The sequence below is a fragment of the Mobula birostris genome, chromosome 18 (genome assembly GCF_030028105.1).
Source record: "Mobula birostris isolate sMobBir1 chromosome 18, sMobBir1.hap1, whole genome shotgun sequence".
Lineage (NCBI taxonomy): Eukaryota > Metazoa > Chordata > Chondrichthyes > Myliobatiformes > Myliobatidae > Mobula > Mobula birostris.
In genome coordinates this window covers 7,495,487-7,511,484 of record NC_092387.1, presented here as the reverse complement: position 1 = coordinate 7,511,484, position 15,998 = coordinate 7,495,487, and the positions used below count along the sequence as shown (strand labels likewise).

The window sequence follows — 15,998 nt, the reverse complement described above, 5'->3', positions numbered from 1 at the left end:
GAGGAGATTAGATGAGAGGAGGAGAGAAAGAAGAGGAATGAATAGTCTTGAGAAAGGAGAGGCAGAGGAAGCGGGGATTGGAGAGAGAGAGATGAAGAAAGAGAGAGAGAGAGCGACAGTGCGCGAGAGCAGAGGGGGTGGGGGTTAGACAGAGGGGGAGGGTTAGAAAGGGGGGTGTTAGACATGGAGGGGGTATTATATGGACAGAGGAAGAACACGAGGGGGTTAGAGAGGAAGAACAGGCAGCTGGTGGGGCTGCTGTTCCCCAGCAACTATTTCTATGTGGCCCGGAGTGAGAATCAAATCTGCATCACACGGCATATCAAGCGTCATACACCAGCAAGGAAACCGCCCCCCCACCTCCAATGGACAATGGCCAGGAGACCCCTACCCCCCGTGGATGGCCAGGAGACCACACCCCTGTGGACAATGTCCAGGGGACCCTACCCTATGCACACTAGCTAGGAGAACTTCCCCTATTTACAATGGGCAGGAAAACTATACTGTGGACAATGGCCAGGAGAACATCCCGTTGTGGACAATACCCAGAGGAACCCTACCCTGTGGACAATGGCCAGGTAACCTCCCTCTTGTGGACTATAGCCAGGAGAACCTCCCCCTTGGACAATGGTCAGATGACCTCTCTCCTGTGTACAATGGCTAGGAGAACCTCCCATATTTACAACGGGCAGGATAACTATGTTGTGGACAATGGCCCGGTAACCTCTTGTGGACTATAGCCAGGAGAACCTCCCCTTTGGACAATAGTCAGGTGACCTCTCTCCTGTGTACAATGGCTAGGAGAACCTCCCCTATTTACAACGGCTGGGAGAACCTACCCTGCCGACATTGGTTAGAAGGACCCTCCCCTTTGAACAATGATCAGGTGACCTCTCCCCTGTGGACTATGGCCAGGAGAACATCCCGTTGTGGACAATACCCAGAGGAACCCTACCCTGTGGACAATGGCCAGGTAACCTCCCTCTTGTGGACTATAGCCAGGAGAACCTCCCCTTTGGACAATGGTCAGATGACCTCTCTCCTGTGGACTATGGCCAGGAGAACCACACTGTACACCATGGCCAAGTAAGCACTGTGGAGGGAGAAGGAGAGAGACTAGCGTTTCACTGGGGGGGAGGGGCAATGCCCACCTTTATCAGCTCTTCATCCGTGGCATCCGGAAACTTCTCGTGTAGTGAGTCCTTCAGCACCTTGGCGATGATTCTCATGCCATACCTGTAGGTGAGATGGAGAAGGTCAGGCTCGTTTAGGGACACAGCAGGGGGATACAGGCTCTCTCGGGAATGAAGGGAGGTACCGGAGGTCAGAAATCCATGCTGAGAGTTCTTTGTCCTCAGAGTCTGGTGGGAGGGTGGTGGAGGTGAAGCAGACCGTGACCTCCCACCCAGAGTGAGGGTTCACAGGGAGCCAATGAGCTTTTGGCACCTGAGTCAGACTGGGAAACAGTACGTGTGAGAGAGAGGGAGAGAGCACGCAACAGAGTGCGTGTGTGTGAGAGAGAGCGAGAGAGTGTGTGTGTGAGATGGGGTGTGTGTGTGTGTGTGTGTGTGTGGGGGGGGGGTGTGTGTGTATGTGTGTGGGGGGGGTGTGTACGCGCGCACTTTAAGTGTGCTTTTGAGGTTGTTTGAGTGTGTGTGTATATGTGTCTATGTAGATGGGTGTGGTAAGTGCTGAAAGGGGTTCCACAGTGCACAACAGGAACACATTGGGGGGGGGGTAGGTGGGTGGGTGAGGAAGGGATTGCGGGAGAGTTCTCTGCACTGGGGGCGGGGGGATCTCTGTGCCGACGGAGAATTCTCTGCACCAAGGGGGGAGGGGAGGGGTTGTTTCTCTGGTCACTCACGGGATTTTGTCCACCGATGTGACAATGGCTGAGAGGAACTTGTCCGTCACCGTCCTCATGTTCTTGATGGAGGCGTCAAGCCTCTGCCGAACCTCTTCGTGCCCCAGCGCCTGGTCTGGTGTCACGTCGTATGGCAGCTTACTGCAGGGGTGGGGTTGAGGGTTAGTTACACCCTGAGACCATCAGCCAAACTCCTCAACCCCAACACCCACCCCCCTCACGCTGACCCTCCCAGCATCACGCACAATCTGTGACCCCTGACCTCAGTCGCAGTGACCCGATAACTCTGTTACAGTAACCTCTCCACGTTCCCTGCCCCTTCATTCCCCTTGTGAATCTGCTTCTCTGTTCCCCCTCTCCACCTCTGTAACTGGACCCAGTCTCTTCTCCCTCCTCCCACTGACCCCCCCCTCCCGCTGCACAAACGCGGGGTGGCGAGCAGTAAACCCGATGCACCCCCAGCCCTCCATCTGGGATCGTGCAAGCGGTGAGGGGTGGGGATGGGGAAGAGGGGTATCATCAAGGTCTCTCACCATCCAGGACTTGCTCCACTTACTGTTGTTTTTAATGGAAGGTCAGGAGCCTCAGGACTCACACCACCATGCTCAGGGACAGTTATTACCCCTCAACCTTCAGGCTCCTGAACCAGAGGGGAGAACTTCAACTTGCCCCATCACTGAACTGTTCCCACAAGCTATGGACTTACTTTCAAGGATTCTTCATTTTTCAATAATTTCATTGTATTTAGTATTTACAATGAATCCCACAAGAAAATTAATTTCAGGGTTGTATATGGTGACATATATGTACTTTAGTAATAATTTTACTTTGAACTTTGGAGAGAGGTTGGGGGTGAGGGGGCAGGAGGTGGAGGGTGATGGTGAGCAAGGGATGGGAAGAGTAGGGGTTCCTACCTGGCCTCTCCGGTCTGCGACTCCATCTGGTTGACCCAGGCCTTGTAGATGTCCACGGGGTCGGTCTTGATGTTCATGGTCTTTTCCTCGATAATCTCCTTGACGACGGGCGCCAGTATCTGGCGCAGGGCGTTCTGCCCCCGAGCCCCCCGGTTAAAACTCACGACCATCTTGATGACGGTGGGGTTTCCGGTGATAATCTCGTGGATCTGGTCGACCTTCGACCTGCCGGAAACAGGGGACACATCAGGCCAGAATGTGGTGGGGTCGGAACCACGGACAGGGAGAGAGAGATGGCAGGGAACAAGCCCTTCGACCCACTGTCCATGTCCACCCATTTACTCTGGTCCCATTTTAGTCTACAGTCCCATCAGCTCCTCCCAGATTCCGACATCCACCTCCACACCAGGTCATTAGAATGCGGGAGGAAACTGGAGCACCCATGTGGTCAAAGAGAGAGCTTGTAAGCTGCACAGAGACAGCAGTGGAGGTCAGAATCAAACCCAGGTCTCTGGCATTGAGAGGCAGCGGCTCTGCCCGCTGTGGGATTGGAGTGCTAGGAGCCGACACAGAGTGGGAGAGGGTCTGCTCCCTGTGGACCCCAGCATGACCACCCGTGGGGCACTGGTGACCAGATCGTCGCCAATTGGACGGCATCAGGCTCTGATGAAATCGGTTCCTGGGAAACCCAGTATGATTGTCCAAAAGCTGTGGCTTCAACCCAGTTCAACCAAGAAGCGTGGCGAGCGTAACGGTTTGCAATGCCAGCAACCCGGGCCCAACCTCTCCTCATAGCAAATGCCTCTAATCCAGACAGCATCCCGATGAACTGCTACACTTTTCCAAAGCCTTCCTGTAATGGGGTGACCAGAACCGCCACAACACTCCAGTGCCCATCTGGAGTTTTATTCAGCCATAGAATAAAATACAGGACAGAGCAGACTCGATGGGCTGAATGCCCTAATTCTGCTCCTATTTCTTATGCTCTTTACTTATGTAACTATTTGAACTGAGTTTGCAGTCCTGGGACGTGCCACGCACCATCCCCTTCCTTGCCAATGTCTACAATCATCAATGGAGCACCATCCTGTTCACCTCCTCCTGCCAAGATGCAGAGTGTAAACCTGCACAGCTTTGCCGTCGCTGGCCCTACCCTTCTCTTCACCTGTCCCCCGGACTGAGCATTGGCTCTCCCTCCCGGTGGGGAAGTGGAGAGGGAGGCCCCACACACGTACTTGATCTCCTCCTGAAGAGCTGTCTTGAAGAGCTTGAGCAGAAGGTATTCCTCTCTCTGGTTCGACGCGTAGTTGTACAGGGTGAAGATGACTGAGTCCATGAACTTGGTGGATTTGTTCTGCGGCATCTGGAAGATCAGCTTAGCCAGATAGGTGGGATTCGTCTGTGGGAAAACATGCACAGGTTTCTCAGTGATCCACAGAGCCCTGTTACAGACCAGTTATCCTGACGGATCGCACGCTCGTCCACCTAGCCCTGTTGTACAGGAGGGGAGGGACTGCGCTCCATGCCTTGGGGGGGGGGGGGATAAGGGGAGGGACAGCGCTCCATGCCTCGGGGGGGGGGAGGGATGAGGGGAGGGACAGTGCTCCATGCCCGGGGGGAGGGGATGAGGGGAGGGACTGCGCTCCATGCCCCGCAGGGGGGATGAGGGGAGGGACTGCGCTCCATGCCCCGGGGGAGGGGATGAGGGGAGGGACTGCGCTCCATGCCCTGGGGGAGGGGATGAGGGGACGGACTGCGCTCCATGCCCTGGGGGAGGGGATGAGGGGAGGGACTGCGCTCCATGCCCCGGGGGGAGGGGATGAGGGGAGAGACAGCGCTCCACCCCCTGGGGTCCACACTCCATAAATGCCCAGCTCGGCCAGGCCCAGGAGCAAATTGCCAAAGAGATCCCGAGTGGCCCACCACTCCCCGTACCCCGTACCGGGTGACTGTGAACCGTGAGGGCGGGGCTGGAATTTGAGGAACAACCCATTCAGATACTCATTTAGAATCTGCAACCTCCTCCCCCAGTATTCTCACCTGGAGAAGGTAGAAGAGGTTCTGATACGCCTCGAGCTTCATTCGTTTCTCCTTGCTCAGCCCCTTCAGACCCCCCTTCTGTCTGTCGATCTTCATCATGTCTGACAATTGTTCCTTGTTCTTCCGTGTCAGCTTCTTACTGTGTGACACCACCTCCTGCAAAATGTCACTGGGCATCAGAATCCAGGGCTGGTATGCGGCATAGGGGTTCATGGAGCACCAGCGATTTGCCATTGAGGTTCAATTCATGCCGCTTTCTGTAGGAGTTTGCACATTCTCCCTGTGAGTTTTCTCCTACATTCCAAAGACGTACAGGCTAGGGCTAGTTAGTTGTGGGCATGCAATGTTGGCACCAGAAGTGTGGCGACACGTGTGGGTTACCCCCAGCACATCCTCGGACTGTGTTGGTTATTGATACATTCCCTGTAATGTTTCCATGTGACAAATCTAATCCCACACTGCACACATCAACATGCAGAGGCTCCTACCTGCTCCCTGTCCTTCAACACATCACTGCAGTGGTGCTGACTGCCACTGCTGGAATGCACAGAGTATTGCATTTCTTGTGCCAGCAAACCGCCACCAACTCCTCACTGAGCTTGGTGTCATTTGCAGAATCCACGTTAATTTATATTTGTTCTCATCAGGGAGCAGGCACGGAGCTTCCAGGATATTTTCAAAAGGTGATGTCCGAAAAAGGTAGTATCCATCATCAAGGAGCCCCATTGCCCAGAACACGCCCTCTTCTCATTACTACCATCAAGGAAGTGGTACAGGAGCCTGAAGACACACACTCAATGTTTAAGGATCGCTTCTTCCCATCTGCATTCAGATTTCTGAATCGACAATGAACCCATGCACTCTACCTCAAACACGAGGAAATCTGCAGATGCTGGAAATTCAAGCAACACACATCAAAGTTGCTGGTGAACGCAGCAGGCCAGGCAGCATCTATAGGAAGAGGTACAGTCGACGTTTCGGGCCGAGACCCTTCGTCAGGACTAACTGAAAGAAGAGCTAGTAAGAGATTTGAAAGATTTCAATGTTCAAATCTCTTACTAGCTCTTCTTTCAGTTAGTCCTGATGAAGGGTCTCAGCCTGAAACATCGATTGTACCTCTTCGTAAAGATGCTGCCTAATCTGCTGCGTTCACCAGCAACTTTTTTTTATGTGTGTTACTCTACCTCACTAATTTTTGTTCTTTTCTGAGCTATTTATTTTATATATCCTTATTGTAATTTACAGTTATTTTAATGTTTTGCACCCAACTGTTGCCACAAAACAACAAAATTTCACGACATATATCAGTGCTAATAAACCTGATTCAGACTCTAGTAGACAGATAATGCCAGAGGTGGAGATCGAACCTTTCATGCCATGTGCCAGTGATATTAAACCTGGCTCTGATTTGCTTGCGTCAATGACCAACACAGTCCAGGAATAAGCTGGGGGTTGCACACAAGTCTTGCCATACTTCCAGCACCAACAGAGCACGCCTACAACTTACTAACCCGTGCGTTTTTGGAAAATGGGAGGAAAATGCAGCACCCAGACGAAAGCCACTTGGGCACAGGAAGAATCTACAAACGCTGAACAGACAGCAGGTGGAACTGAATCGCGATTGTTGGTACAGTAAAGCGTTACACTATCTGCTAGGCCACCGAGCTGCCCCAGTAATGTTCAGAGCTGCTGGAAAAAAAGTTAACTTTCATGGTGTTTATAGGTCGTTTGTCTCAGCCTATGACAACAACAAACCTGAATTTCTGCAGTCCAAGAACAAAAGTTGGGAGGGGGTGAGTCGGGGGATTTGGGTTATCGGCCCAGTGAGCTGTGGAATAGTCCACACTAGGTCAGTCTCGTATCCCAAAAGCACACCCTGAATCTCACAATCCAGAGGGACTTCCCTGGTGAGGGGAAAGTGACATTCCCAGGAGTGCCAGGACAACGGTTTCAGGTGATGTTGGGTGTGGCAGATTCCCGGTGTCTATACTGGGCAGAGATTCCTCATTTCTGGAGCAGAGGGGATACAGGAATTGTCTGGATGAAGGGAGTGATTCCCAGTATCTACGATGGGCATTCCTCATGTCCAGAGCAGAGAGACACAAGGATCGTCCAAGTGAGGGGAGCGACTGGTGGCTGGACACCCATCCAGGTACCTGCAGTGTGATCTTGTTCTTCACCAGCAGCCCGATCTTGATGTCCATGGTGTTGAGGTCGTTCTCCAGCTGCTGGTTGGATCGGATCCGAGTCACCACCTCCTCCCTCAGGCGCATCATCTCCAGCTCCTCCTGGAAGTCCTGGTCACTCTGGTCAAGCAGGTGGACAAACTTACGGACAACGGCCATCGGTGGCTGCTCTGCACTGACTGGAGAGAGAGAGGATGGTGAGTGGGGGGGTGAGAGGGAGGGAGGAGGGGTTTGGTGTGAGGAGGGAGGCTGGGCGAGGGTTTGGGGTGAGGAGGGAGGCTGGGCGAGGGTTTGGGGGTGAGGAGGGAGGTTGGGCGAGGGTTTGGGGTGAGGAGGGAGGCTGGGCGAGGGTTTGGGGTGAGGAGGGAGGCTGGGCGAGGGTTTGGGGTGGGGAGGGTGAGGGGGAGGGAGGGTTGGGAGAGGGTCTGTGGTGAAGAGGAGGGTTTAGGGTGAGGAGGGGGGTTTGCGGTGGGGAGGGTGAGGAGGGAGGAGGGGTTGGGCGAGAGTTTGGGGTGAGGAGGGAGGTTGGGCGAGGGTTTGGGGGTGAGGAGGGAGGTTGGGCGAGGGTTTGGGGTGAGGAGGGAGGTTGGGCGAGGGTTTGGGGTGAGGAGGGAGGTTGGGCGAGGGTTTGGGGTAAGGAGAGGGGCTTGGGGTGGGGAGGGTGAGGAGGGAGGGAGGGTTGGGAGAGGGTCTGTGGTGAGGAGAAGGGTTTAGGGTGAGGAGGGGGGTTTGCGGTGGGGAGGGTGAGGAGGGAGGAGGGGTTGGGCGAGAGTTTGGGGTGAGGAGGGAGGTTGGGCGAGGGTTTGGGGTGAGGAGGAAGGTTGGGCGAGGGTTTGGGGTGAGGAGGGAGGTTGGGCGAGGGTTTGGGGTGAGGAGAGGGGCTTGGGGTGGGGAGGGTGAGGAGGGAGGGAGGGTTGGGAGAGGGTCTGTGGTGAGGAGAAGGGTTTAGGGTGAGGAGGGGGGTTTGCAGTGGGGAGGGTGAGGAGGGAGGGAGGGTTGGGCGAGGGTCTGGGGTGAGCAGAGAGGTTTGGTGGTGAGGGGTGTGGGGGGAAGTTGACTCGAGGTGTCCTAGGTGTGGTCTGGATACTCACTCAGTGTTTTATAATCGTCCCTGGCCTTGTTGGCCCGGATGAACGCCTGGATTTTAATGATGTCCGACTCCTAAGAGCGAAACAGATGGTTGGATGTCAGGTGCAGCATTGGTCTCAGCGATACTGAGAGTGTGGGGCACACTCGACCCCCATCGCAGCCAACAGACACAGGTTATTGTTAATGCAGCTGCCTCGACCACTTCCTCCGGCTGACAGATCCGGATACGGACCAGCCCGGGTGAAGTTCCTCCACCACCTGTCCCCCTCAGGCTGTGGGCTGGCCGCAGCTGGTCGGGCGGACTGGCCTTCGAGTGTTGGGGGAGGCTGGGATCCGAAGGATCAAGAGGAAGGAGGATGGTCTGGTTGGACAGTAAGCCACTATTCACAGTGAACTCAGAGAGGGCGTGAAGCTAGAGCCTATGGTCACCAGAGGGTGGGAACTGATGAAGGGTCTCGGCCCAAAGCGTCAACTGTTGATTCCTCCATGTAGATGCTGCCCGACCTGCTGAGTTTCTCCAGCATTGTATGTGTGTTGCCCTGGATTTGCAGCGTCTGCAGAATCTCCGGTCTATAAAAATGTAAATCTGACCCTGTGCAGCAGGTCTCACCCTGTGCTCAGGAAATTGTTTTCAGCTGATGAAAGTGGCCCTGGGAGGGGAACAAACAGACAGTCCGGAGGGTCTCAGCCCGAAAGATCGACTGTTTATTCATTTCCAAAGATGCTGCCCAGCCTGCTGAGTTCTTCCAGCATTTTGTGTGTGTTTGGTCAGCTCCTGTTGTCACAACACAAACGTACAAATTCCTGCCTAGGCGCCGTTTGTTCGACGCTTTCTCCGGCTGACGAGTACAGAAGGGAATGGGAATGGGCGAGAAAGGGGAAATCCTGCCTGTTGTCACGGATAGACAGAGTGAAGGTGAATTCCCACAGGACTCCTCCAACACCCGGTCGAAGCACTTTCTTCAGCTAGAAACAATTCCCTTTTCCTTGGCGATGGATTTTATAATCCTGAGCCTGGGAACGTTTTACAGATCAGTCCAGGAATGTTATTCCCAGCCACATTTGAAACAGGTAAAAATGGAAATGGTGAAGGCTGTCATGGGATCTCACATTACAACACTCACGTGGTCTCTGAAGTACTTCAGACGATCTCGATACTTCTTCCTGGCTCGGAGCATTCGGAATAACGCCTGGATCTGTGCCAGGAGGGGGAAGAGACGGAAGGTGAGGAAGGGGCGGAGGGAGGGGTAGAGGGAGAGGAGGGTGAGGTGGGTGAGGTGGGAGAGGGTGGAGGGTGGAGGGGGAGAGGGGAGAGGGGGAGAGGGGAGAGGGGGAGAGGGGGAGAGGGGGAGAGGGGGGGAGGGGGGGAGGGGGGAGAGGGGGAGGGGGAGAGGGGGAGGGGGAGGGGGAGGGGGGGGGAGGGGGAGAGGGAGAGGGAGAGGGGGGAGAGGGAGAGGGGGAGAGGGAGAGGGAGAGGGGGAGAGGGGGGAGAGGGAGGGGGGAGAGGGAGGGGGGGAGAGGGAGAGGGAGGGTGAGGGTGAGGGGGGAGAGGGTGAGAGGGTGAGGAGAGGGTGAGGGTGAGAGGGTGAGGGTGAGAGGGTGGGGGAGAGGGTGGGGGAGAGGGAGAGGGAGAGGGAGAGGGAGAGGGAGAGGGAGAGGGAGAGGAGAGGGAGAGGGAGAGGAGAGGGTGAGGGAGAGGAGAGGGAGAGGGGGAAGAGGGAGAGGGGGAGAGGGAGAGGGGGGAGAGGGAGAGGGGGGAGAGGGAGAGGGGGGAGAGGGAGAGGGGGGAGAGGGAGAGGGGGGAGAGGGAGGGGGGAGAGGGAGGGGGGAGAGGGAGGGGGGAGAGGGAGGGGGGAGAGGGAGGGGGGAGAGGGAGGAGGGGGAGAAGAGAGAGGGGGGAGAAGAGAGAGGGGGGAGAAGAGAGAGGGGGGGAGAAGAGAGAGGGGGGAGAAGAGAGAGGGGGGAGAAGAGAGAGGGGAGGAGAAGAGAGAGGGAGAGAGGGAGAGAGGGAGAGAGGGAGAGAGGGAGAGAGGGAGAGAGGGAGAGAGGGAGAGAGGGAGAGAGGGAGAGAGGGAGAGAGGGAGAGAGGGAGAGAGGGAGAGAGGGAGAGAGGGAGAGAGGGAGAGAGGGAGAGAGGGAGAGGAAGGGAGTGAGGAGGGAGAGGAAGAAGGGGAGGGCAAGATGGAGAGAGGAGAGGGAAGGCGGAGAGAAGGAAGGGAGAGGAGGGAGGGAAGGAGGGAGGGGTCACAGCAGAAGGTGAAGAAAGATATAAAAATGGTTTGAACTCCAGTTTTCAGTTTGCAAGGTGGACAGGCCAGAGACCCTGTCCTGGTCCCCGTTACACACTAATGTACCAACACAACACAACTAGACACAATGAATCAACGTACACTGGACACACCCACCCCCAGAGGGTGCAGGACACAAGGCCCTAGGTGCACGCGGGCCCCAGTGCCAGCCGGACACACTGCATTCAGATATCTATCGAGATGTGACAGCAGTCACCCTCAAACTCAGCGATCATTTCCCATGTGGCTGCTTCCGACAGGCCACACTGGCTCAACTACTTTATTTTATCGAGGTGCAGCGTGGAATTGGCCTTTCTGGCCCTTGGAGCCACAGCAGCCAGCAACACCCAATCTAATCCTCGCCTAATCACAGGAGAATTTACAGAGACCGATTAACTTGTTAATCTGTGTGCCTTCAGACTGAGGGAGGAACTGAAGCACCCAGAGGAAAACCACATGGACACGAGACACAAAGTACAGACTGCTGACAGAGGAAAACCTTGCACACGAGACACAAAGTACAGACTCCTTACAGAGGACGCCAGGACTGAACTCCAAAGCTCTAAAAAGTTGTAAGTCAGTAAACTGCTCCTCGCCAGTCTCACCTTCACAACGGCAGCAGTGTTGTCTGCAAAGTACTGAAGCCTCTTCTGGTAGGCCTTCCTCTGTTTGAACCCTCTCCAGTTAGACTATGAAATAAAAGAGCCACGGTCAGATCATGAAATAGCCACCAAACGCTAACGGCCATAAAACAGGGGTCCGCACCCACCTGGATGGTCAGGATCGCTGGCTGCTGCCTCTTCAGGAACTCCCTCCGCTCCAGGAACTCCCTCCGGACCAGGTATCCTCGGCAACGGGCCTGCAGCTTGGTGACGAGGCCCTCATTGGCAACCCAGAGCTGTTCTCGGTTGTAGGCCGCTGTCACACCTGAGATGGTCGACTGCAAGGACAAGGAGGGGACAGGATGGGAGTGGGGGGGGGAGGTGAGGTGAGAGGGGTTGGGGGAGTAGAGGAGGGTGTAGGGGGAGGTGTGAGTGAGAGATGAAGATATCAATCTCAGGACTGAGTGAATTTAAGATTATTCCCACCATTGGAACAGAGAACTGGGAATTGAAGGGAAGTTCAGGGACCTGCTGAACTTCTTTCCCAACCACTATCAAACGGTTAGTGTGGGAGTAGAAGCACGAGGGCAGTCTGGTACCTGGATCTCCTCCCTGCTCAGCTGCGTACTGTTCTGGATGAATCCGGACGGCTCCTCCCAGGTCCCTTCTTTCGTTTCCAGGTTGAAGTAATAATGGTATCCACCCTTCACCCAGTGCCTGACCCACGGGCTGCCATTGTCACCTGAGGTCAAAAGGGAAAGGTTAAAGGCAAACATTTTTATAGTGAGGTCAACCCAGCCAGTGCCAATTCCAGGGAGCAGTGACTAACCTCCGGAGGGGTATGAGCCTCACCCCCAACCTCGGGAGGGGTATGACCTTCCCTTCCAATCCCTCACTATCTAGCAGCAATAATCCTGTGCCTGTCCCCAAGCAACAAATAACTTCCAAGGTTACACGTGTACCCACAATGAATACTCGGGGATTAATAAAGGGGTTTAATGTCTCCGGGCCTGTGCCCGATGGAGTTCAGAAGGGTGAGGGAGGGAGATTCGAATGAAACAGAACGAATTTTGAAAGGCCTACACTGGACATGGAGAGGATGTTTCCAATAGTGGGAGAGTTTAGGACTAGGAGGCACAAGTTTACAAGATCCTTGTGAATACAAGGATGTCCCTTTAGAATAGAGATGAGGAGGATTTCTTTAGCCAGAGGGAGGTGAATCTGTGGAATTCATTGCCACAGCAGCTGTGGAGGCCACATCATTGACTATATTTAAGGTTGTGGTTGACAGATTCTTGATTAGTCAGGGCATTAAAGGTTACAGGGAGCAGGCAGGAGAACGGGGCTGACGGGGGTAATAAGTTAGTCATAATCAGATGAAGGACCAGACTTGATGGACTGAAGTCTCTGCTCCTATGCCACATGGACAAGTGGACTGTGTGTCACACTGACTAGAGATCAAGGAGCAAGCCATGTCACAGTCTCCACCAAATGGGGGAACATCTCCGTGGAGTCGACTGAAGCCCGTGCAGGAGTACCCAGATCTCAGGCAGGGCCTCCCTGCAGCAGAGTCTGAGATACCACTCCCCCAGCACCAGGGTCAGTGGCCAGGCTGGAGCCCTGGCTGGAGAAGCAGATTCCAGGAAACACCATGCCTTGAACGGAAAAGCCTACAAAAAGTAGTGGATACAGCCCAGTCCATCACAGGTAAAGCCCTTTCACCACTCAGCACATTTACCTGGAGTGCTATCTCAGGATCCCCTACCACCCTGGCATGCTCTCTTCTCGCTGTTGTCACCAAGAAGATGGTACAGGAGCCTCCGAACCCACACCACCAGGTTCAAGAACAGTTATACCCTTCAGCCAACAGGCTCTTGAACCAGAGGGGTAAACTTCACTGACTCACTCAATCACTGAACTTCACAAAATCTATGGACCCACTTTCAAGGACTCACATCTCACGTTCTCGATATTTATTGCTTATTTATTATTATTATTTCGGTTTTTTTGATGTTTCTTTGTACTTACTGTGATTGCCTGTAACTAAATGAATTTCAGGGTAGTATATGATGACACGCGTGTAATTTGATAACAAATTTAGTTTGTACTCTGAGCACCAGGGTCAGTGGCCGGACTCGAGGGATTCCCTGAGAGGACCGTAACCTTACCTTCGGACTTCTTGGCTGCCTTGGCCTGGGTCAGTTCCTGCTGGTAGACGTCCTCACACTCTGAGGTGACCCCATACAGAGCCACGTCAGGGGATCGCAGCGAGGACAGGATCTGTGCCGTGTCCCCGGAGTCCACCGCCTCATTGATGGTCAGGATTCCCAGAGAGACTGGGTGGGCAAGAGGGGAGAGATCAGTCAGACCAGAGCAATGGAGGGGCAGAGAGGAATCAGAGAACCCCTTAGGGCCCAAACACTTTCACGTCTCTGTAACCTCTCTGGGCCCAAACACCTTCACATCTCTGTAACCCCTCTGGGCCCAAACACCTTCACATCTCTGTAACCCCTCTGGGCCCAAACACCTTCACGTCTCTGTAACCTCGTAGGGCCCCAAACACCTTCACGTCTCTGTAACCACCGCTGGGCCCCAAACATCTTCACATCTCTGTAACCCCTCTAACCCCTACACACCACCCTACCTCTGTAACCCCTTTCTGGCCCCTGCAGCCCCCCACCCTGTCTCTGTAACCGCCACTGGACCCCACACTCTTTTCCATCGCTGTAACCCCCTCCAGACCCTACAGCCTCCCCACCTCCTGTAAACCCCTCCAGCCCCTACACCCTCCCCATCTCCTGTAACCCCCTCCAACCCCTACATCCCCATCTCCTGTAATCCCTCCAGTCCCTACACCCCCCTCCATCTCCCAGAACCCCCTCCAGCTCCTACACCCCCCTCCTTCTCCCAGAACCCCCTCCAGCCCCTACACCCCCCTCCGTCTCCCGTAACCCCCTCCAGCCCCTACACTCCCCTCTATCTCCTGTAACTCCTCCACCCCCTACAGCCCCCTCTATCTCCTGTAACCCCTCCAGCCCCTACATCCCCCATCTCCTGTAATCCCTCCAGTCCCTACACCCTCCCCGTCTCCTGTAACCCCCTCCACCCCCTCTATCTCCTGTAACCCCCTCCAGCCCCTACATCCCCCATCTCCTGTAATCCCTCCAGTCCCTACACCCTCCCCGTCTCCTGTAACCCCTCCAGCCCCTACACCCTCCCCGTCTCCTGTAACCCCTCCAGCCCCTGCACCCTCCATCTCCTATAACCCCCTCTAGCCCCTCCATCCCCCATCTCCTGTAATCCCTCCAGCCCCTACACCCTCCACATCTCCTATAACCCCCTCCAGCCCCTCCATCCCCCATCTCCTGTAATCCCTCCAGCCCCTACACCCCATCGTCTTCTGTAACCCCTCCAGCCCCTACACCCTCCACATCTCCTATAACCCCCTCCAGCCCCTCCATCCCCCATCTCCTGTAATCCCTCCAGCCCCTACACCCCATCATCTTCTGTAGCCCCCTCCAGCTCCTACACCTCCCTCTATCTCCTGTAACCCCCTCCAGCACCTACACCCCCTCCATCTCCTGTAACCACCTCCAGCCCCTACACCCACCTCGTCTACTGTAACCACCTCCAGCCCCTACACCCCCCTCCAGCCCCTACACCCTCCTCTATCTCCTGTAGCCCCCTCCAGCCCCTACACCCCCTCCATCTCCTGTAACCCCCTCCAGCCCCTACACCCCGCTCCCTGTAACCCCCTCTAGCCCCTACACCCCCTCCATCTCCTGTAACCCCCTCCAGCCCCTACACCCCCCTCCATCTCCTGTAACCCCCTCCAGCCCCTACACCCCTCCGTCTCCTGTAACCCCCTCTAGCCCCTACACCCTCCCCATCTCCTGTAAACCCCTCCACCCCTCTCTATCTCTTTTAACCCCCTCCAGCCCCTACATCCCCTATCTCTTTTAACCCCCTCCAGCCCCTACATCCCCCATCTCCTGTAATCCCCTCCACCGCCCTCTATCTCCTGTAACCCCCTCCAGCGAACCTACACCCCCTCCATCTCCTGTAACCACCTCCAGCCCCTACACCCACCTCGTCTACTGTAACCACCTCCAGCCCCTACATCCCCCATCTCCTGTAATCCCCTTCACCGCCCTCTATCTCCTGTAACCCCCTCCAGCACCTACACCCCCTCCATCTCCTGTAACCACCTCCAGCCCCTACACCCACCTCATCTACTGTAACCACCTCCAGCCCCTACACCCTCCTCTATCTCCTGTAGCCCCCTCAGCCCCTACACCTCCTCCATCTCCTGTAACCCCCTCCAGCCCCTACACCCCCCTCCATCTCCTGTAACCCCCTCCAGCCCCTACACCCCTCCATCTCCTGTAACCCCCTCTAGCCCCTACACCCTCCCCATCTCCTGTAAACCCCTCCACCCCTCTCTATCTCTTGTAACCCCCTCCAGCCCCTACATCCCCCATCTCCTGTAATCCCCTCCACCGCCCTCTATCTCCTGTAACCCCCTCCAGCCCCTACATCCCCCATCTCCTGTAATCCCTCCAGTCCCTACACCCTCCCCGTCTCCTGTATCCCCTCCAGCCCCTACACCCCTCCATCTCCTGTAACCCCCTCCAGCCCCTACACCCTCCATCTCCTATAACCCCCTCCAGCCCCAACACCCCCTCCGTCTCCTGTAACCCCCTCTAGCCCCTACACCCCCCTCCATCTCCTGTAACCCCCTCCAGCCCCTACACCCCTCCATCTCCTGTAACTCCCTCCAGCCCCTACACTCTTCCCATCTCCCGTAACCCCCTCCTGCCCTACACCCCCTCCGTCTCCTGTAACCCCCTCTAGCCCCTACACCCTCCCCATCTCCTGTAAACCCCTCCACCGCCCTCTATCTCCTGTAACCCCCTCCAGCCCCTACACCCCCCTCCATCTCCTGTAACCCCCTCCAGCCCCTACACCCCCCCATCTCCTGTAACCCCCTCCAGCCCCTACACTCCTCCGTCTCC

General features: G+C 55.7%; 1 protein-coding gene across 1 annotated transcript in view; it reads right to left on the bottom strand.

Moving 5' to 3' along the window:
- Positions 1-1,124: 1,124 nt before the first annotated feature.
- The window catches only part of LOC140212239 (ras GTPase-activating-like protein IQGAP1), a 95,825-nt gene continuing 80,951 nt past the window's right edge, over positions 1,125-15,998 (bottom strand). The window contains exons 17-28 of the mRNA XM_072282963.1: positions 13,152-13,319; positions 11,583-11,725; positions 11,151-11,321; positions 10,987-11,070; positions 9,218-9,289; positions 8,096-8,165; positions 6,975-7,183; positions 4,819-4,974; positions 4,014-4,177; positions 2,779-3,003; positions 1,865-2,005; positions 1,125-1,236 (exon numbers count right to left, since the gene is read on the bottom strand). Of these exons, the coding sequence (XP_072139064.1) occupies positions 1,125-1,236; positions 1,865-2,005; positions 2,779-3,003; positions 4,014-4,177; positions 4,819-4,974; positions 6,975-7,183; positions 8,096-8,165; positions 9,218-9,289; positions 10,987-11,070; positions 11,151-11,321; positions 11,583-11,725; positions 13,152-13,319 (1,715 nt within the window). The remainder of the gene's footprint in view (positions 1,237-1,864; positions 2,006-2,778; positions 3,004-4,013; positions 4,178-4,818; positions 4,975-6,974; positions 7,184-8,095; positions 8,166-9,217; positions 9,290-10,986; positions 11,071-11,150; positions 11,322-11,582; positions 11,726-13,151; positions 13,320-15,998) is intronic.